Raw genomic sequence first — 23,574 nt, 5'->3', positions numbered from 1 at the left:
CAGGGAGACAGGCAGGGTTGGGGGGGGGGGGGGTTCAGGGCAGCGGTGGGGACCGGTGTTGGGGACCGGGGAGCTGGGGAGCTTCATCGGAAGGGGCACGTGAGCATCACGCCCCCTTCCTTTGGCTGGAGGGGACTGGCGATAGAATCTCCAGCCCCTGCAAGCATGACACTGGCTCCATCGGTAACTGTCTCCATGAGCTCAGCAATGCTTGGTTGAAGGGAGACCTAGTGACTACCATCACTGGGATTTCCCTCATTATCGTGGGAAGAGCCGCCTCTGAGTATACACACATGCGGCTCTTCAAGTGCGATGTTTGTGTATTTCATTTGCAGATTTTTTAACCCCTTGGGGTATGTTTGTGTTTTTGTGTGTATGCATGTAAGTTACTTAAGCTGTACTATTCTTGGTGTGTGTGTGTTTTTTTAAACATAGGTCATACTGTGGGACTTCAATGCCCCTCATCAGCCCAGGAACCCACTACTCAGGGGTGCCAAGGACAGCTCCGAGCTTTAGCCCTGGATGATTGAAGCTGGGATAGCCCTTTATTGGGGTCCACAGTCCCGCAGGGCCCCCGTCCAGGACTGACCAGTCATGGTAAGTTGTAACACAAGGTCAAGGTTCAGTGTGAACATTGTAGAGAACAAAAATGTAAAAGGAAATACAGTAGCATGATGATTACACACCAATAATAGTGGTGAAATGACTGTACATGAGCACATTTTGTATTGGAGCCTTGCACCCTGGACCAGTGACTGTATACAATTTTGTTCATAATAGTGACTATTTACCCTTTATAACAGAAATATGGGAATGGTTCTCTTAGCAGTACTGTCACTGCAAAATGAAACTGTTGGATTTTTTTTTTTTTTTTTTTTTACTTTTGAATTCAAGCTTTATACCTTTGTAACATCACTCTCCTATTTTACGTCTCTGGATATATCTTATTTTAGCACACAAATACTTTTTACTGTATGTATTGTTAGTGTAGCAACAAAGGTGTATTATATAAGCACAGTGTTTCACTCATTCACTGGAAAGAAACAAACTATGATTCTCTGTTCTTTGGAAAAACCTAGATGATGTACCTACCTACATAATATACCTACCTACAGAGACACATTACACGTGATCTTATAGTGTATGATGACTGAAAGAGAACATACTGTATTTTACACTCTATAAATTGTACTTTTTATTATAAAGTTATTTTTAAACTACTTAAGGTCAATCCCTGCAGGAAGCTTTGGCCTCAGCCTTCCTGTCCAAGTGACAACATTTTTTATTCTTACAAACGGGCATATCATTTATTGGAATTTTTCACGCACATTGGGGTTATTCCCACAATGATCAAGCTAGAAGTGAAATCACTAGCAAATATATTTACAATTTCGAGAAAGAGAGGCTTGCGCGGCACGTTCTGTCGGATTCTGCCAGCTCCCTCGTAGCTCCCCGCAGCCCCCACTCACCCTGCCCATCTCCCTGAAGCGGAGACAGGTAGGGAATCAACTTCCTACTGCCGTGCTGACTGGGACACGCTAGCGTGTGAGATGCTCGCGCGTCCCAGTCAGATAGAGCTCCTATCTGCCAGCCTGTGCCAGCTCAGGGGATCTGGCGATTCTTCAGGCTGGCTGACGGGGGCTCCATCTGTAGTTTCACTTTCAGCTGTGAGAGTTTTTGCTTTCACTTTGAGCTACGAAAGTACCTAACTGCTCCTTCCTCCAATTTGTATTCACAGATCCCTCTCTTCATATCCAGTAAGTTTGAAACAGGTCAGTGTCCCTGCAAAAACTGCTTTTACTTACTGTTATGACATCTTTTAGCCCACAAAGGAGTGATTTGGTCCATCGAGTGGCCTCTAGTGGTCACTGGCGGTACTATACCTCATAGAGGTGAGGAGTAATTGGCCTTTTATATATAAATTACAGAACTAAATAAAACGACTTGGAACTATTGCGTCATAACATTTCCCTTATTCTATTGTACCTGTACCAGCTGATACACTGATATTCTCCTCGCTACTGCACCTTTAATGCATCACATACCATTTTTCGGTACTTATGTAGTATCTGGGCTGCCGATTTTTTGATTGTATGCCTTAAGTTAAGGCATACAATCAGATGCGATGCGATGCGATATCGCATCGCATCGCATGCGACCATCGGATGCGATGACCCGATTTTTCCATAGGAATCAATGTTAAAATGGACTGAGTCCTTTTCATACCCCTACTATCCAAGTGGGCATGGAGTTGGATATAAACCTGTGGCGAGCGCAGCGAGCCACCGAGCCCGAAGCGTGGCGAGCGAAGCGAGCCCCGCGAGGGGACGGTATTCTGTGTCCCCTCGCGGGGCTCGCTACGCTTCGGGCTCGGTGGCTCGCTACGCTCGCCACAGGTTTATATCCAACTCCATGCCCACTTGGATAGTAGGGGTATGAAAAGGACCCCTTTTTCCCATTGAATTCCATGTTAAAATGGACTCAGTCCATTTTAACATTGATTCCTATGGAAAAATCGGGTCATCGCATCGCATCGCATCGCATCCGATGGTCGCATGCGATGCGATGCGATGTACCCGATTTAGAAATCGGCAGCCCAGATACTACATAAGTACCCATTTTTCTTCCTTTGCCTAATAAGGGCCAAAAAATGGTGACCTTATTCAAACCAATTACCTTGCTCAATTTGACTTTTAAGCTTTTTTAGTAAAAATTATGGGCATATAATTATAGTAACTCCTCCAAACCTCCTCTTACTCCATCAGTTAGATTTTGCAAAAGGCCAACATTTGGTCAAAGGCATTATGTCAGCCATAGCTGCCCCTGTCATTTCTACTCAGGACCCCTCCTTGTCTGGAACCACCTGAATCAATTTATTAAATGCAGAGCCTTTGGCAAGGTCAATCTCGTTGAATGGGGACGTTAGGTAGGGACAGGCATTCCCAACCTTGGTCTGCAAGGCCCAGTAACAGTGCAGGTTTTAGTGATACCTAGGCTTTAGCACAGATGGTAAAAAATAACTGAGGTACTAATTAAATCATGCATAGGTATCACTAGAAAGGCTAGTGTGATTTGAGGACAGATGTTGGGACTGCTTGGTGAAGTAGCACTTATCAGGGATGTTCCTAATCACCTCTTCATTTAAAATATCATTGGCCAAACTGCCTGGGGAAATCTTTTGGGAATACAGGAACCAAAAATGATGGCATTTGCAGATTACATTTGTCTACCCTCTGCAAAATAAAATCCACATTAACCTAGAAAAATCAGTTGCTGTGTACCAGGCTACTCTTCACACGTTCATTTTGGGAAGATAGTACGCTTTTTGAATGGGCACAAAGGGGTTCCACTTATATGGAAGTACGGATCACCAAGTAACACTCTTCTTTACATCATATTACATCATATGTCTCAAAGGCTCAGACAGCTTTGGTTTGGGATCTGGACGGGTGACGTTAGTCTCCAGCACTTTTACTCAGTAGGGCCAGTTTACTTACAATTATTTTTTAACAAAATTAAATGATCTTCAATCACTTACTCTTTTACTTATCTTAGAAGACACACGGATAACTCCGGGCATTTTTTTTATGTCTTCAAAAATGAGTGTGACCTGGATGCAACAGCAGACTGTGCTGATTAATTTACAAGTGTGACATAACAAATTAGTCAGTGCAATATCCCGATACCTCCTAGTTACATCGCACTACTAACAAGATGCAGTTTTGGCAGATAAAAATGCTCAGTGCAAGCAGAATAGCACGGAACCTGAGCTGTAACAACCCACTAGATACACTCCTGTCTCTACCTAAGACAATTTTCCTTCATCACTATTTTGTTTGTGACAAATTAGATTGTGATAGAACTAGGACAGGACTGCCCCAGTGGTTGCATAATTTCCAGAACTGACTATTGACATTTTATTTAAAGCCTAAGCAGGCTCATGTCCATAATACAGTACCTGTTAGCTCTTATAGGGAGCTATTTTCAATGCATTGTATATTATATGAAATACATACTGTATGCCCAAACCATAGATTTCTAATGGGTTCATTTTCTTCCCATAATAGTACTTTGCGTCAGGACCTAGACCATTTGGTTAATTTTTTTACCATTTTCCACAGGTATCTGGTGGATGTTTGAAACTTCTATAGGATTCCGTTTTAGTGCAATTGTTAAAAAAATCTATAAAATTCTGGATTTAGTCAAGGATTTCTCCATTCTCTCTATTAAAGGAAAACTATTTATGTAAGATGAAATGGTTAAAAGGTTTCTTTAGCCAGAGTTGAAAAAATGGGTACTTGTTTCCTAGCACGGCGTCCGGAATGCTTAAAGCTTACAGAGCTATTCTCCGTAGTGAAATCGCATCTCATCGGATCACACAGCGTGTATTGTGCCGTGCGATGCGATGTCCATATTAAGAGCACAGGAGTGCTTATACAATGAAATATCGTATGGGAGAGGACGGCACCATACACGGAGTGTGATACGATGCGATGCGATATTTAATTGTATAAGCACCCATGCTATGAGATATGATCAGATGTGCATATTTAGTGCACAGGAGTACTTATACAATGAAATATCGCATCGCATGCCACCATACAGTGGATGCAATCCGATATTTCATTGTACAAGCACCCATGCTATGACATGTCATTGGTGCGTACTATTTTACGCAGCTATGCCATTCCATTGTTTTGCGTCACCACCACTATCCACGCCACCCCGAAGCGTCGGGGTGTGGAGTTGATTTCATAAAGTGTGGAGAGCCACTGAGCCCGAAGCATGGCGAGCGCAGCGAGCCCAGTGAGGGGATGCGGATTACTTTACATGTATTCCGCGTCCGCTCGCCATGCTTCGGGCTCGCTACGCTCACTACACTTTATAAAATCAATTCCACATCGACGTGGATAGTGGGGGTATGAAAAGGTTGGTGGACGCGCTCCTCTGCGCTCGCCACGCTTCAGGGTGTTGCGGATAGTGGTGGTGTTTAAGGAACACATTCACACCTGCAATATCATACAGCGGACACAGTACTGACGACATGTGTTAACGAATAACTGTAATTTACTTAAATAATTAGATTGAAGAAGCATAATCAATTAATCACATTGATTACAATAAATAATCATAATAATAACAACAATATATCAACTTTAAACATTACAACATTAATTAGTAAAAATCATGAAAGCAAATCACACTCAATCATTTTTAGGGAGGAGCTTAAGTGCTTGGAGTATACGATGCAATGGGTCATCAGCTCCCAATGGGCCAGATTCTCTAAGCTTCAAAAGTGATAAAATAGAGAGTGATAAACAGCCAGCCAATCAGCTCCTGCCTGACACTTTTCAAACACAGTCTGTGACATGGCACATAGGAGCTGATTAGCTGGCTGTTTATCACTCTCCATTTTATCACGTTTGAAGCTTATAGAATCTGGCCCAATGTCTTTCTCCACATAAATTCCTGTAAATAGGATTGCAGCTCGTGTCGTGCTGTGTCTCTTTGGCGCTTATTGCACCATTTACATGCGCCCCAAAGTCTCTCCACATTCTGGATATGAACCCCTGTGGCCGGGTCAATGATATTTAGCCTATGGTTCACTGTAAAATGTTGATAACCAGCCAGGTCTAGTTGTTCAGTGCTGTATGCCCTCCAGCAGTCCATATAAATAGTGGTGCCTGGCTCTATATTTTTAATTATACAGTCCATCAAAGTGGTGACATCACGCCTGGGCACCATTTTAAGGAAACAATGTCTGGTTTCCCGACATATTCCCCCCAAAATACACTGCTGTGGTAAAGTCCGCCCAACGTTACTTTAGCGCTTCACGAACAAGGTTTCATCCACCTCCACAATGTGGCCAGGTCCACCGATCCGCCGCTGGGGCTGCACCATAATGTCCATGGTGCAAGCCTCCCGCATCCAGCGGTTATACAGGACCGCAGTTTCCTTAGATATGTCAAGCTGCTGCCCACAATATTCAATGGAGGTGAGCTCCTGGGCCCAGGAATGGATGAAGCGCACCAAGGTGACAAAGGATAAGAGGCACCCTGGAAACCAGTGGGCCGCTCTGAGGCTCACCTTGAGCCTGTGCGCTTTAACATGGAACCGCCACATATACTCCTTCACTGAGAGGCGCATTGCGTGGCCATTCGTGCAATTCTGCGTCAGCGGAAGGAGTTTATGCTGTTGGAAGAAGTGTATAGCCTCCTCCTCCATCTAAGTGTCACACGCAGCCGCGGTGGTGCGCGGCGGGCATACTACTCACCCGTCCGCGCCCGCCGTCGGCTAGCGTGTAGTGGTCTCCAGGTCAGCGGCAGCAGGCAGCGGCAGTCTGGTGGGCAGCAGGCAGCGTGGGACGCCGGCAAGTGTAGCGGTGTGTGCTGTAGGGGTGCCGGGAGGCCGGCGCCGCCATCTTGGTTAAGGGCAAATAGCAGATTGGCTCATGTCTGAGGTTTCCGCCCATACTGACCTGACAGCCAATGGCAGCCGCCCTCTAGGGATATAGGGGATCTGCCTAGGCCTGTTCAGTGTCAGTACAAAGAGTCTCCAGAGGCGTTCACAGCTCCCAGCTGACTCCGGCTCTCTGACTCACCTCTCCTGACTTGGTGCCTTGCTTCCAGTGCTCTGTGGTTGATCCAGGTTCTGCTTAACCCCATCGCTGCCAGTTCTCTCCACAGTCTGGTTCCTGCCTGCATCCCTGAGCTCCCTGGCCTTGCTCTTCAAGTCTTCTGCTTCCAAGCAAATTCTTCATTCTTCAGTCATCATTCATCTTCTTTCAGTCTTCAAGGATCCTTCATACCATCAAGTACATTCTTTTTCCGGATCCTCTCATTCTTCAAGACCCTAGCCTGCCGTCCTCAGTGCCTTGAACTGTCATTATTTAAATGAACTTTTCTTCTTTCAAAGTGCCGTGCTGGCTCAATTATTATTTACCACTAACTGCCACTTAAAAAAGTATTCAAGTGTGTATTGTTCCATTTATGAATTCTATTATTAAACCTGCACGATTTAATCCTTCCTCCTCTGGTCCGTCTCCGGTTGCTACACACCACACGACTTCATCCAGCCCTTCAGTCGTGACAGTTTGTACTGACCCGATGGAGTCGGGTGAAGAACAGGCTTCCATGGCGGACGCATTTCACAGCATCGTGGCTCGTCTGGAGCAAGTAGAGGCTACCCAACGCCAAGTGGCTCAATTTCTTCAGGCCTTGTCTCCGCCCCAGGCGGCTCCCTCAGTTTCTGTGACTGCAGCACCAGAGGTTCCAGTTCCTATACCTGGACCCGTAGTTCCTCATCATATGCAATTACCAACCCCCAGCAAATATGATGGTTCACCGAAGGGATGCCGTGGGTTTCTGAACCAATGCGATGTTCATTTCACCTTACAGTCATCTCACTTCCCTACCTCCAAGGCAAAAGTGGCATATATTGTGTCTCTCCTGGCAGGGTCAGCTCTGGACTGGGTGTCCCCTCTCTGGGAACGCGCTGATCCCCTGCTCAATGACTATGAAGCTTTCATTACCTCTTTCCGTCGCATCTTCGACGAACCTGGCAGAGTTTCTTCTGCCGCTACTGAGATCCTGAGGATTCGCCAGGGTAGTCGATCAGTGGGACAATATGTTGTGCAGTTCCAGACTCTGGCTTCGGAATTAAAATGGAACGAAGAGGCTCTCGTCTCCGCCTTCTGGAATAGGCTGGCAGGTCGTATCAAGGACGAATTAACTACCCGAGACTCTCCTGCTACTTTGGTTGAACTCATCTCCTTGTGCAACAAAGTAGATCCACGGATGCAGGAGCGTCAACTAGAGAGAAATCGCTCCGATCGTCTCCGCTCTCGTTTCACCACCAACGCTGTTCCTGTTCCTAGACCAGGTTCCTCCACAACTACACCCCCAGATGAACCCATGCAGATCAACCGCTCCCGGCTCTCCTTAGAAGAAAAATCCCGTAGACGTCGAGAGAATCTTTGCATGTACTGCGGTTCTTCCGCTCATCTGCTGTCTTCCTGTCCACTGCGTCCGGGAAACGACCGCTCCTAACCTCCCCGAGGGAGGTCAGGTTAGGAGTCCTGCTTTCATCTCCCTCCTCAACTGTTTCCACCATTCCGGGTACCCTTGTGTGCCCTCAGGGGAAAATCAAGATTCAGGCCTTACTAGATTCCGGAGCGGCTGGAAACTTCCTTTCTTCTTCTTTCGTCCTTCAACATTCCTTGGCGGTGCAACCTTTGGCCCCATCCCTTGGTCCTCACTGCAGTAGATGGGAGTCGCATCAGCAGTGGGCAAATCACTCTTCAAACCAATCCTGTGACGGTTCTCGTGGGTGCTTTACATCAAGAGACTCTAGAGTTTTTGGTCCTTCCTCAGTCGTCACACCAGGTAGTCCTGGGCCTACCATGGCTTGCTAAACACAATCCTCATATTGATTGGTCCAGTATGGAGATCAAAGCCTGGGGTACGTACTGCCTAACTACTTGCATGCCTCGTGTCATTCCACTCCATCAAACTAATCCTCAAGAAGAGGAAGGCCCCAGTCTTTTGTCTTCACCAGCTTCACCCTTGTCGATAACCACACCATATTCTTCTTTTTCTGACGTCTTCAGCAAGGGAGGTGCCGATACCCTGCCGCCTCATCGTCCCTGGGACTGTCCGATTGAGTTGATGCCTGGGAAGTTTCCACCTCGGGGCCGCATCTACCCCTTGTCTCTACCTGAGACCAAGGTTATGTCTGACTACATTCGTGAGAACTTGAATAAAGGGTTCATTCGCCCATCTACTTCGCCAGCCGGAGCGGGGTTTTCCTTCGTAAAGAAAAAAGATGGAACTCTCCGGCCGTGTATCGACTACAGGGGTCTGAACGATATCACGATCAAGAACCGCTATCCTTTACCCCTTATCACCGAACTTTTTGACAAGATCCGAGGGGCTTCTATTTTTACTAAACTGGATCTAAGAGGGGCGTACAACTTGATCCGGATCCGTTCTGGAGATGAGTGGAAGACGGCTTTCAACACCCGAGACGGCCACTACGAATACCTGGTGATGCCATTTGGTCTTTGCAACGCTCCAGCCGTCTTCCAACAATTTGTAAACGACATATTTCTAGATTTGCTGTATCATTCCATTGTGGTGTATCTCGATGACATCCTCATCTTCTCGTCTAACCTCCATCTCCATCGTCAAACAGTATCTGAAGTCCTGCGGCGTCTTCGCCAAAATAAACTATACTGCAAGCTAGACAAGTGCGTCTTTGAGGTCACCTCCATTCCATTCCTCGGCCACATCCTCTCCAGCACTGGGATAGAGATGGATCCAGAAAAAGTAAAAGCCATCTTAGACTGGACAGCCCCCACCACGCTCAAAGGCATCCAGAGGTTCCTGGGCTTTTCAAATTATTATCGTCGCTTCATCCGGAACTTCTCCACCCTTGCTGCACCTCTTACTGCTCTAACCCGTAAGGGGTCAGATCCAAGTCAGTGGTCACCTGAGGCCTCTCAAGCCTTCCAGCAACTAAAGAATGCTTTTATCTCCGCACCAATCCTTCTCCAGCCAAACCTAGACAAACCCTTCATTCTCGAGGTGGACGCATCCTCAGAAGGGGTAGGGGCAATCTTGTCGCAGAGAGGGGAGGACCAGGAACTTCACCCATGTGCCTTCTTCTCCAAGAAGTTTCTTCCAGCGGAAAAGAATTACCCCATTGGGGAGCAGGAGTTACTGGCAGTCAAATCAGCATTGGAGGAGTGGCGGTACCTCCTGGAGGGGGCACGACATAAAATCACTGTATATTCAGACCATAAGAATCTCTCATTCCTCAAGCACGCCCAATGTCTTACAGCTTGTCAAGCCCGCTGGGCCATGTTCTTCGAACGTTTCAATTTTCAAATCAGATTCAGACCCGGGACGATGAATGCCAAGGCCGATGCTCTTTCACGCTCTTTCAAAACCCCAGCAGACCTTGAGACTCCGCCTCGACCAATCCTCGATCCGCTGGTCTTTGCTCAAGTAACAGTCCAGCCTTCACCCCCACCAGGCAAGACCTTTGTTCATCTCAATCTCCGCAAGAGAGTGCTGTCCTGGGCACACGCTTCCCGTTTTGCAGGGCATACGGGGGCACAGAAGACCTTAATGTTCCTGTTGCGTTCATACTGGTGGCCTACCATTCATCGCGATGTAACCAGCTTTGTTGCCTCCTGTGTAAAATGCGCTCAGCATAAGTCCTCCTGAACGTCCCCTGCCGGTCCTCTTCTACCTCTAGCCATACCAACAGAACCATGGTCCCACCTGTCTATGGACTTTATCTGCGAACTTCCTCCCTCCAAAGGGCATACGGTAATCTGGGTGGTAGTTGACCGGTTTTCTAAAATGGTGCACTTCTTCCCATTGAAAGGCCTTCCATCCGCTCCAGTTTTGGCTCAGCTCTTCATTTCCACCATCTTCAAACTCCATGGGTTGCCCAAAGAGATTATATCCGACCGTGGAGTACAGTTCGTCGCAAAGTTTTGGAGGGCCCTCTGTTCCGCTGTACAAGTCAAGCTCAAGTTCTCCACTGCTTTCCACCCACAAACCAACAGACAGACAGAACGTGTCAACCAGGACTTGGAAGCCTTCATTCGTTTGTTCGTCTCTTCCTCTCAAGAAGACTGGGTAGACCTTCTGCCTTGGGCAGAATTTGCGCACAACAATTCCTATCATTCATCCTCCGGCACCACTCCCTTTTTTACTGTCTTTGGCAAACATCCTCGATCTCCAGAGTTCTCATATTTATCGTTGTCCGATGTCCCTGCAGCTGCTTCTTCTCTACAACGGTTTGCAAAAATCTGGTCAGACGTTCATACCGCTCTCCTCAAAGGATCCACTCGATATAAAAGGATGGCGGACAGAAAAAGAAAAGCGGCTCCTAGATTGAAGGTTGGAGATCGAGTATGGCTGTCTACCCGCCATATACGCCTTCGGTTACCCTCCATGAAGCTGGCTCCCCGGTTCATCGGGCCATACCCAATCACTCAAGTAATTAATCCGGTGGCCTACAGACATGAAGATATCGAATTCTTTCCATGTGTCTCTTCTGAAGCCTTTGAGATTGAACTTATATCAGAAGAAGGTGCCTAAGCCGCCCAAGATTGGCTCAGAGAGAGAGACAGAGTTCGAGGTGAGGCGCATTATCGACTCACGTTGTCGCAATACCCATCTTCAGTATCTGGTAGAGTGGCTTGGATTCGGTCCTGAAGAGAATTCCTGGGTTGATGCTGCAGACCTCCATGCTCCCCGTCTGGTGAGACAATTCTTTCAAAGGAATCCACACAAGGTGCGTAGGTGCCCTGGGGTCACCCAGAAAGGGGGGGGTACTGTCACACGCAGCCGCGGTGGTGCGCGGCAGGCATACTACTCACCCGTCCGTGCCCGCCGTCGGCTAGCGTGTAGTGGTCTCCAGGTCAGCGGCAGCAGGCAGCGGCAGTCTGGTGGGCAGCAGGCAGCGTGGGACGCCGGCAAGTGTAGCGGTGTGTGCTGTAGGGGTGCCGGGAGGCCGGCGCCGCCATCTTGGTTAAGGGCAAATAGCAGATTGGCTCATGTCTGAGGTTTCCGCCCATACTGACCTGACAGCCAATGGCAGCCGCCCTCTAGGGATACAGGGGATCTGCCTAGGCCTGTTCAGTGTCAGTACAAAGAGTCTCCAGAGGCGTTCACAGCTCCCAGCTGACTCCGGCTCTCTGACTCACCTCTCCTGACTTGGTGCCTTGCTTCCAGTGCTCTGTGGTTGATCCAGGTTCTGCTTAACCCCATCGCTGCCAGTTCTCTCCACAGTCTGGTTCCTGCCTGCATCCCTGAGCTCCCTGGCCTCGCTCTTCAAGTCTTCTGCTTCCAAGCAAATTCTTCATTCTTCAGTCATCATCCATCTTCTTTCAGTCTTCAAGGATCCTTCATACCATCAAGTACATTCTCTTTCCGGATCCTCTCATTCTTCAAGACCCTAGCCTGCCGTCCTCAGTGCCTTGAACTGTCATTATTTAAATGAAATTTTCTTCTTTCAAAGTGCCGTGCTGGCTCAATTATTATTTACCACTAACTGCCACTTAAAAAAAGTATTCAAGTGTGTATTGTTCCATTTATGAATTCTATTATTAAACCTGCACGATTTAATCCTTCCTCCTCTGGTCCGTCTCCGGTTGCTACACACCACACGACTTCATCCAGCCCTTCAGTCGTGACACTAAGGCAAGCTGAAGATGTTAATCGATGCAGCCATTTGCAAAACTTGCTATAGTTCTGCGATAGTTAACCAGCAGCTCTGAGGGATGCTTCCAGTCCTGTCAGAAAATCACCTCAGAGTGATTCTGAGAGGATCTGACAGGGGGCGGGAATGATATGAACCGTGGAATGGGAGCGGTACTGAAATCGCATCGCATCGCATGCCACTATAACGTGACATGCGATGCGATTTCAGTACGGTACCGTACATACTGAAATTGGGCGCCGTGCTAGGAAACAAGTACCAAAAAATGTTTTACTGACCTGGAAAATATACATTGCTATTTTTGCACCAAAGATGCAACAACTACTCCTTTGCTGTTTTTTATCCACCGGTATATAATGTGAATTGTGCATAACAACACTCCTGTATCAATATTGGGGGCACCTTATTCCACACAGCACATTCTTAATTATTGCTTATTGAACTTCAATAATATTTTTTGCTTTGTTTTTTTTTTACGCTTGTACCTGTTCTGTAGGTGAGGTTTATTCTGCATAATATTACTCTACATTGTTTTTGTACTTTAATTACATTTTTCAAGTGAGGAGAGATAAAGTAACAGCCAATCAGCACCTAACTGCCATGTTACAGGCAGTGTTTGAAAAAATACTTAGGAGCTGGTTGGTTCTTTATCTTTCTCCAATGCTTAGTAAACAGACCCCTAAGATCCTGCATTAGATAAATTCTTTGCACACTGGGACAACAGTCTTTCTTAGTGACCCATTTCTTAATACATTAGAAAGGCCTGACAATGCCACTTACAGTAACAGTGGTTATCCAATACTCCCCTGATTGGCCAGAAACTGAAGGACATCAATACACGCCGACTAGCATAGGTGACCTATGGCACACTTCAACAGCCTGAACTCTCTCTACTGTTCATTTTTACTACACGTAAGATGCTTTAAAATAACCATAACTTTACTACATTGATATAGATCCCCTCCGTGGCAAAGTGGGGGCTTTAAATAGTATAGTCGAGAAATACCGGAGCAGGACCAGTAAGATTTCCCATTTGGATTAGGCTAAGCACCACACTTTACGACCACACTTTAAGTTGTGCTCGATATGTGACATTGTTTCATGAGCACAAACATCATGTTTTGGTTTGCAACACTTCTATCATTTGGCATTGTACAGACATTACACCGCTCACCTTTGCTGTCCTGGGTAACGGTTTGGTGAGTACATACTAGGATCACTGTTTGAAGGCCCCATATTGTTTTGACCTGGGGGTCCCATACTGCCTTCAGCACCAATGCCATATTCTGACCTAAAAAAAACATAAAACAATATTCCAAAGGTAAGCCAACAAACATAAATAACCCATAACACAATCATGCATCAATGTTTTCCGAGCTTCACGTCTACATTTCAAACCTTTACTTTGCTAACTATCTTTACAGGTATTACAGTTTTAAATCCATAACATTCTACTATGTGAAATGAACTTTATGCCAGAGAATATCTGTACAAATTGACCGTACAGACCAACACCTCCAACTGAATCCATAAGTTAAGCAATCCTTGTGTTTTATTCAATTGATTTGTATACTTATTATTTTGTGGAGACATACAGTAGTTCCGGTACTTATGTATTAGCAGGAGAAGTCCAACCTATACTTGTAGGGTGTAAGACACGAAACGCGTAGAGAGAAACCTGTTTCTACCCCAGCACTTTGTTCATGTAAGCTTGTTTTTTATTCACTTTATGCACGTTAAATAAACTCCTAATTTTTATTTTTATTGGAGTTTTCCTTTCCTATGTTTCACAACACACGGCACATGTGTTTGGATTACACATTGGTACTCGTGGGGAGAGAACTGGAGTGTGTTCAGATTTGCAGTCTGGGTAGCAGCCTGGCAAACCATGAGACCTCTGTTTTAAAGATTCACTTGATGAGCACAATAATCATTTGAACACGGTACGCACATTACTTTTATTTACAAGTGTTAATACCCACTTATTACACTAGAGAGCGCTGTTTCTCATCCATTATCTAGTAAACATTCCGAGATGATACAACAACGTTTCATCGGAGAACATAGAAGTCACCTGTCACACAGGATTTGTGTTTTGTGGAAGGAATCACTCTCCTAAACAGGAGCTCTTATCTGGGACTTTTAACGAGCAGACCAGAATCACTAAGGTTTGAAGCGCTGGACAGTACCCTTCATATATATATATATCATTCACTCTGGTGGATTCATGCGGTGTACATCTCTTCACAGAACTCCAATATTGTACGGGCTATTTTCTCATTTGAGCCCAGTATCGTTTATTGCTGGAGAAAATCAAAACCCATCGGCTCTTATTGAATAATCGTGCCATCATTCTGGCTAATTGCTGAGGAATTCACTCTGGATACTTGATACTTATTTCTGAAAATTATAGTAATTTCAATTGTTTCACTGTCCCTGATGAAGTCATGAATATGATGAAACGCGTTGGGCCTTCCATTCTGAATTGACTATACCACCAGTGTCATCGTTCCAATTGCGACTCATAATGTCTCACCAGAGTTTTATGTTCATTGTTTATGTGTAAACATTACACCCTAAGAGGTGCTTTTTATGACAATTTTTATTGAGGTTGTAATAAATACCATTTTTACCAAAATTGTTGTGATATATTAGCGCCCTCTGAAACCCCACTTTCTTTTTTCATTTCTATTCCCTGGATCTTACCTAACAGAAGATCCCTCAGAGGTGCTGCTCCATCCATAGTTCTAGAGCGCAGAAAGGGGACCCCCCATATATATATATATATATATATATATATATATATATATATATATATATATATATATATATATATATATATATATCTATCTTTAGGATAGTGGACCAGCACTCCAGGCTGGATCAACAATAAATTTGTCCCGCTGCTTTCACAGCTTGTGCAAAAGCAGGAATACAGAGAACAGGGTGCGTCACTCAGGTCTCTGGCAACATCAAAAACAACAGTACAGTGTCATAATTCTCAATGTTTCAGTGCTCGTTTATTGGCACTATCGTCAGGATACAAACAAGTAAGTGCAGACATCAATCTTAAATAACACCACAGGTGCATGAGGGAGGGAGCTTCCGGCCACACCCTCCTGGCAATCAGGGAGTAGTGACATCATCAGACAACTCCATCCCACTTAGTGCACATATTGCAAAAAAATAAAAATATGTACAAAAAAAGGAAAATTAAACAAATACTAAATACATACAAATATAATACAAATTAAAGCATGCCATGAATTCCTCAAGGAAGACAACACATTGTCAGACGAAAACAGGTTGTTTATATGTTAAGTGATGCGATTCATCCTGAAGCATAATTATTTTAAATTTTTAGATCAATTTTATTTACAAACCTGTGGAACAGCTATGGGGACCATCTTTGCCCCTAGCTTTGTGAATCTGCTGATGGGCCACTGGGAACGCAATTTTATCTTTACCAATCATCGTTTTAAGGAAAATATTATTCTTTTTAAAAGATATATTGACGACATCCTGATAGTTTGGAACGGGTCCGCATCTGAATTAGACTAATTCCAGAAGTACATAGGAGATAACAACCTCAATTTGGTCTTTACCTCCAACATCAATACAGAGCAAGTGGAGTTCCTAGACATGGTACTGAGGAAAACTGGCAGCACAGTTACCACCGAAAACTACATAAAGAAGGTGGACACAAACAGTTATGTACACTATGAGAGCAGCCATTTCAAAAAATGGAAGGACAATATACCATTTTCCCAGTACCATCGACTGACACGAAACTGCAAAATGACAGCGGAAAGAGACACACAAATATCCATATATGCAGATAGATTCAGGGAGAAGGGTTACCCTGAACACATACTCAATAATGCAGAACGAAAAGCAAAGGATCTAGAGAGGAATTCCACTTTAGAGTACAAAAGGAAGGAACAACAAAAACCTGGAGTTAAATTCATTACAACCAACAGTAGTCATAAGAAAACTATTTAATCAGCACTCAATAAACATAGGGGAATTCTCATCATGGATCCAGTCCTAAAGGAACATCTACCAACGCATCCACAGGTAGTATTCAGAAAGTCTAAAAACCTGAAGGATATGGTGGCGCCAAGCATGTTAAGAAGTACCACTGATCGCCCCAATGGAATGCCGAAATGTATAGGTAGTTTCAAGTGTGGACACTGTAACATCTGCCGATTACTCCATCCGAATAGAAAGACCTTCCAAAATAGGGACAAGAACAAAGACTACAAAATCAAACAGTTCATCAATTGCAATACCACTTCTGTCATCTACATGCTCGAATGCCCGTGTGGCCTGCACTTTATCGGGAAGACCAAGAGACCCCTAAAGATCCGGATTCAGGAACATGTCAGAAATATCAAGAACAAGGTCCAAACCCACACAGTCTCACAGCACTTTTTCAACCATCACGACTCAAACCCAGAACATCTGTAGCTCCTGCACTGGCAAATATTTATATATTTCAAATTGAACATGACGTGTTTTTTGTCAACCAGGAAATCAGTAAGAATATATCATCATATATTCGTTATATCGACGATGTATTCCTAACCTGGACTGGCTCTGAAGTCCAATTCAGAGCTTTAATCGATAAACATAATATTACTAAGGTGGAAATTTACTAACATGAAAAACCTAGTTTTTCGTATTAGTATTTTCCCTACCACTGCATACGACTGTTTCAGTCGTATGCAAAGTCGTGTTCCGGAGGGGAATGTACAAAGCAGTCAAATACGACTGCTTTGTAACCCTCCGATGGTGTAACCCTTTCGTATTAGCTGGCCATATATACGGCCGCTAATACGAATTAGTAGAGGCAGTCTGCACGGATCAGTCAGATCCGTGCAGGCTGCAAGGTGTAAAAATAATAGAAAATTAAATAAATAAAAAAAACCAGCGTGGGGTCCCCCCCACAGATGTAACCAGCACCAGGCTGAAAGAGCCGGGCCGGTAATTAAAATTCAGGGAACCCGACAAATAGGGGTTCCCCGATTTTTAACAACCAGCCCCAGGCTCCAGGTCCGGGGCTGGTTCCCAAAATACGGGTTACAAAATGACTATGGGTCCCCCGTATTTTAAGAACCAGCCCCAGGCCAAACCAGCCAGCAGGGTAATGCCACAGCCGGGGGGAGACTTTTTATACAAGTCCCCCCGGCCAAAGCATTAACCCTCTGACCAGTCAGCCTGGCCAGGGGCCCTGGGGGAGTGGGGACCACCCCAATAAAGGGGTCCCCCCCTCCAGGACTTACCTGACCAGGCTGAAGCCTGGTGCTGTCCTCGATGCCCCTGGGCGGTGGGCATCGAGCTGATCTTGGTGTAAAAAAAAGATGAATAAACTATTGTTTTAAACTGTGGAACTATAAGTCCCAGCAAGCCTCCCCTGCAAGCTGGGACTTGGAGAACCACAAGTCCCAGCCTGCGGGGCATTAAAGGGCACGCTGGGTCTTGTAGTTCCACAGTAAAAAAAATAGTTAAATAAATACACACTGACGCCTGAAAAAGAAAAGTTTAATACATACATTACACACACACTGATACTTACCTATCTTGATCCCGTAGGTACTGTAGGTCCCAGAGTCTTGATCCGGTGCCTTGTCCTGATTCCGGATCATGTCGTCATTCTTCATCATGTCGATCTTCATGTCGGCGTCAGCGTCAGGTCCGGGTCCGAAGAAATCCATGGTGGACCTGTGGAAGGAAATCCTACTCACCCAGGTCCTCCATGGAAGTTCTTCTGGCTTGGACCGACGTAGTCCAGGGCTTCTTCCTTCTTCTTCCATCTTCTTGCTTCTTCTTCAAGCTGCCGGCGACTCCGGCAAGCTCCCCGACTGTCAGAGCTGCAGAGATCCTTCCTCCTCAGCGTCTGTACTAAGAATGAATTCTGGCCAATCAGAAGCCGCCTAGCGGCCAATCAGGAGCCAGGAAAGTCGGCTCCTGATTGGCCAGAATTCATTCTTAGTACAGACGCCGAGGAGGAAGGATCTCTGCGGCTCTTACAGTCGGGGAGCTTGCTGGACCCCTAGTCATTTTGTCCCCCGTATTTTGGGAACCAGCCCCGGACCTGGGGCTGGTTGTTAAAAATCAGGGAACCCCTATTTGTCGGGTTCCCGGATTTTTAATTACCGGCCCGGCTCTTTAAGCCTGGTGGTGGTTACAGCTGTGGGGGGGGGACCCCACGCTTTTTTTTAAATTTATTTATTAAATTTTCCTTTTTACACTAAAGCCTGCACGGATCTGACTGATCTGTGCAGGTTAAAGCCAAATATGACAGGAACATCAAGGTGTATTTTCCTGTCGTATTTGCGTGCCTGTTTTACACCAATTAGCAGCCGTCTTATCAATACGGCTGCTCAGTAAATCAGGAACCACCATTCTTTTGAATGGTGATTCCTGTCGTATCCTATTGATGGTGTAGACATTCGTATTTGTAAATACAAATACGAATGTCCCATCATTAGGAATACAAATTGTTGTATTTTCGGGATAGTAAATCCCGAAAATACAAATGTGTAAAAAATAAGTGTATTTCTGCCTACGAATACACCTATTTTTTTACGAATCCATATTGATAAATTTCCCCCTGAATGTCCAGTTAAAGTTACAATATGGATGGACAAACATCAGATAGATTTCCTGGATGTTGTGATTGCTAAGAATAATGACAAGTTTAGTACCACAGTATTTTATAGGCCTACTGACCGCAATACTGGCCTACACATTAACAGCTGTCATCCGATCCCATTAAAAATGGGGCTTCCTTATTCACAAATGATCCGGGTTCACTGGATCAATTCGGACCCAGAGGCCGCCAATATTCAGCTAGATAACTTAATTGAGCGCTTTGTTAGCCGAGGTTATGACCAGTGTTCCCTCTAAGCTGTGCGCACGCACACAACTCGACGAGCGTGCGCACAGACATTACAACAGAGCGCACAAAGCAGCAGTGGTCCCTTTTTGCAGTTGTGGACTCAATTAATGTGTGTTTCACCCAATAACTACATTGTGTGCTGTGTTTTGAATGTTTAATATCATTTTGAAGTAAAGTTCACACAAATGCTGAACGTCATTTTCCAGTGACGCACAAACATTTAAATTTCCTTCCAAAGTTGCACAGCCAAAATCTTTTGCCGCACACAGCCTTCGTAAAATTAGAGGGAACATTGGTTATGACTGTTCTTTCTTTTAAAAAAAACAAGCAGAAAGTATTGAATGTGGATCGTGAATCTTTACTGTTGAAGAAATTCACCAATCCGGATACATCTAGAACACGATTACCATGGGTTAATAAGTTCAATGTAAGATCTAAAGATATATGTCAGACAATTAAACAACAATGGCCCATAGTACAATCTGATAGGCAATTACTTTTCAAGAATACCACATTTAAAAGCAGTGACCAACCAGTAGCACGGCACTTTTTTTAAATGAATCACCCCCTCACTAGCCTGCGCGAGTCGTGGTGGCGATCGCAATGTTATTATTATTAAATAATGATGCTGAGTGGATTTATCGTCTTGATGTGATCTCACCTAGAGGTTTGAATGAATATTTATAATTTACCGTTTTTTAAATGTATAACATGTATTTTTCTGAAAGTATAACATGTACCTTTTTTAAAAGTATAACTTGTATCTACTTTGCTGTTTTTTGGTATCTTTCAAGTGTTATATTTGTATGTATTTAGTATTTGTTTCATTTTCCTTTTTTTGTACATATTTAAATTTTTTGGTGATATGTGCACTAAGTGGGACGGAGTTGTCCGATGATGTCACTACTCCCTGATTGCCATGTGGGTGTGGCCGGAAGCTCCCTCCCTCATGCACCTGTGGTGTTATTTAAGATCGATGTCTGCACTTACTTGTTTGTATCCTGACGATAATGCCAATAAATGAGCACTGAAACATTAAGAATTATGACACTGTACTGTCGTTTTTGATGTTGCCAGAGACCTAAGTGCTGCACCCTGTTCTCTGTGTGTATATATATATATATATATATATATATATATATATATATATGTATGATCCAATATGCCAGAACTCACATTCCAAAAGATACATATGCTCCGATTCACTCCAATGATTTGTTGGGCCAATATAATGCTGCAAATCTGGTGTTAGATGTCTTGTAAATAATTAAAAATGATTTTTATTAATCCACTCCTATGTTTCGGACTTTACGCCGTTTTCATGAAAGCAGAACATATGTGCACAACCAAATTATATAACACAAACAATATACATTGATCAATTATCAGATGAGCTTCAATCTGGTGGTGCAGAACAACCAACGTATACCACTGGATGAACCTAATCACATAAGTAATCAATGTATATTTATGTCTTATCTAAATTTGTTTTCTTAAATTATTTACAAGCCTCTGAGTCAGATTGCACAATTATACCAGGTCAATATTTCCTTGGAGTACACCGGACCATATATCATTTTATGGAATGTGAGCACTGTCTCTCTAGGAGGGATGAACAAACCACTTGCGGTACCTCCTGCCACACATTGCGACAATACTAATTGCGTATGTACTTACATATGCAATTAGTAACACAAAGGGAAGCTCTGCCTGTAAGAGCTGACCTTTGCAATGTCTGCCGGTCCCTGGAGAGACACAGGTGGTAGCAGGTCATGCTGGGAGGGATCCCATTGATCCCACATCCAGCGCGATGTAGAAAGAAGCCCATAAGCTTCTATATGGTAATGCTTTGCATCGGAATGCTGGATGCCAGGACTTGAGCACATTAAGAACATTTGGAAATGCGATAGATATCCCTAAAAACAGGGTTTTGACCACATTTCTGCTTTTGCTCATCCACCCTCTCTCCTTTCACCTGATTCCTGTTAAAAGTTTGGGGGACAAGCCAGTCTTCTTCTTGGGGATACTCCACAATCCAACTGACACTCCTGGTACCTGAGGAGGAGATGGTGAATCTAAAGGTCCATACACAGTGGGCAATTTTGCCCACTGTGTATAGACAGCGATGATATCAGGGGGTGAATAGCTTTCCATAGTAGCAGATGAGCGGCGGTGGCTGGCGATGATGCGGGAGTGCGCATAAGCTCTCACTTCTCATCGCTGGCCCGTACACACTGGGCGGCTTTGGCTGAAAGCAGCTTAAACGAAAAAACTGAGCTGCTTTCAGCTCCAAATTGCCCAGTGTGTATGGGCCTTAAGAAAAGTAGCAGGCACATTCTTCAGATCAGCTCAGCTGCTTGTGCTACCCTCCCAGTGGCCGGCTGACTGGAGCATCATATTTATTATGCACAGGCCATCTTGCCTGTTAACCTGGCTTCATATTTTGTCCCTCCCACTGCAGCTGTGTGAGCTGCCCTGCCAGTGGCCATTAATTCATACCTTTGGCAGCTCAGGAAAAAAAGCCGCCAGCAGGTTCCCCACAAACCATCACTCTGAATCTGAGACTGCCTCTGGGCACTCCAAATGCCTTAGGCAATTGCCTAGTTGGTCCATGCTAAGGAATTATACCTTTTTTAAGTATATTCCAAGCTTCTAGGTGGAGTATATTTCTAAAATCCTCACCCCTAAACGTAAGCAGGAAATTGAAACACATCGCTTATTCTAAAAATTTTGTTTATCAAAATTTAAGTATGTATGTCATCCTTTACCATATTTTTTAAATGTAACCTATTGAAAGTTATATCTTAATTAATTAATCTTTTCAAAATACCAAATATCTATATTCTTAAGAGTGCCCCAGCAAAAGAGTCCTCTTTTCTCCTACTTCACTTGTATTTTATGAAAAATCATGAACATTATTACTTATTGCCAAAAAAATATTGTCAAAACTTTTAACATATTTCTGGTGAGTTCCGGAGGATCAGTAGAAGTTATGGGTGAGATTTAATAGGATGAGAAATTCAGAAAGTGAGAGATTTGGTAAGAAAATCTCCAGTTTTTTTAAAGTGACAATCATTTACACTGCAAAATCAATCTGGTTTAGCAGTGTAAATGATTGCCCCTTTAAAAAAACTGGAGATTTCTTACCAAATCTCTCACTTTCTGAATCTCTCATCCTATTAAATCTCACCCTATATTTCATAAATGTACTACTTATTTCATCTTGATTTTGTTTTAAGAAAATCAAAAATATCAGCTATTAGTAACTGATATTGGTACTTGTGTATTTTGGCGGCGCCCCCGATGTCCGTCGTACGACGAACAGATCGCATCGCATCGCATGCCATGCACCCGATGGCATACAATGCGATGCGACGCGATTTTGACCCCCTATACGACCAAAAATCGTATAAGCACCCTAAAGGGTGCTTTTGAGCACCCAAATGGGTGCTTACAATGTTAAATGCACCCCCACGTCACCCCCCCACTATAAACGTGAACCCGAGGCGTGGCGAGCGCAGCGAGCCCGCGAGGGGCGGCAGTATGCGTCCTATGACCTTTTCATACCCCCACTATCCACGTCGGCGTGGAGTTGAGAATAGAATAGAGCCACCGAGCCCGAAGCGTGGCGAGCGCAGCGAGCCCCGCAAGGGGACGCGGATACCTTCACAGGTAAACGCGTCCCTTCGCGGGCTTCACAGGTATCCGCGTCCCCTCACCACGCTTCGGGCTCGGTGGCTCGCTGCGCTCGCCACACTATTCTATTCTCAACTCCACGCCGACGTGGATAGTGGGGGTATGAAAAGGTCGTAGGACGCGCACCGCCGCCCCTCGCGGGCTCGCTGCGCTCGCCACGCTTCCGGTTCACGTTTATAGTGGGGGGGTGGCGTGGGGGTGCATTTAACATTGTAAGCACCCATTTGGGTGCTTATACAATGTTCAATCGCATCGCATCGCATCGTATGGCATTGTATGCCATGTACAATGGCATACAATTTCAAAATTGTATGCCATCGTGCACTATCGTACGATATCGCGTCGCATCACATACCATCGTATGCGTTATGGTATGCGATGCGATGGGCGCCGCCAAAATACACAAGTACCGATATTTTTAATTTACTCTTCTTCTATTTACAGAATCTATGTTTAACTGTTTTTATCAACTGTTATACACCAGTATTCAAAGTACTAAGTCATGTTAATATGCTCCAAATTGTGTAATTTTGTAGTCAAATATTGAATTAGAGATTGTCGATTGCCGTTGCTGCTGCGATGTGGCCGAATATGTACAGTATGACTCTCCATGCGGCATGTACACTATATGGGTAAATCCATGGGTGTGAGTGATGCATAACATTACTGCGATGTGTGCACAAGTGTGTCTGCAAGGATGGTAGAGGATACATTTGCAGTAGTGATTGCTTTAGCAA

At 44.6% G+C, this 23,574-nt stretch overlaps 1 protein-coding gene and 1 long non-coding RNA gene across 13 annotated transcripts in view; one reads left to right on the top strand and one right to left on the bottom strand.

The window, feature by feature from the left end:
• ARID1B (AT-rich interaction domain 1B) overlaps nucleotides 1-23,574 on the bottom strand; it is a 434,060-nt gene that overhangs the window by 8,766 nt on the left and 401,720 nt on the right. For all 12 annotated transcript variants that reach the window (XM_083176326.1, XM_083176327.1, XM_083176328.1 and 9 more), the window contains one exon: nucleotides 13,412-13,528. In XM_083176326.1, coding sequence (XP_083032452.1) covers nucleotides 13,412-13,528 — 117 coding nt within the window. The remainder of the gene's footprint in view (nucleotides 1-13,411; nucleotides 13,529-23,574) is intronic.
• Nucleotides 1-23,574, top strand: part of LOC146063702 (uncharacterized) — a 118,066-nt gene that overhangs the window by 76,878 nt on the left and 17,614 nt on the right. The window lies entirely within an intron of this gene.

This window comes from Crinia signifera, chromosome 3 (assembly GCF_055691185.1).
Source record: "Crinia signifera chromosome 3, ASM5569118v1, whole genome shotgun sequence".
Taxonomy (NCBI): Eukaryota; Metazoa; Chordata; class Amphibia; order Anura; family Myobatrachidae; genus Crinia; species Crinia signifera.
This window is presented reverse-complemented; position numbering and strand designations above follow the sequence as displayed.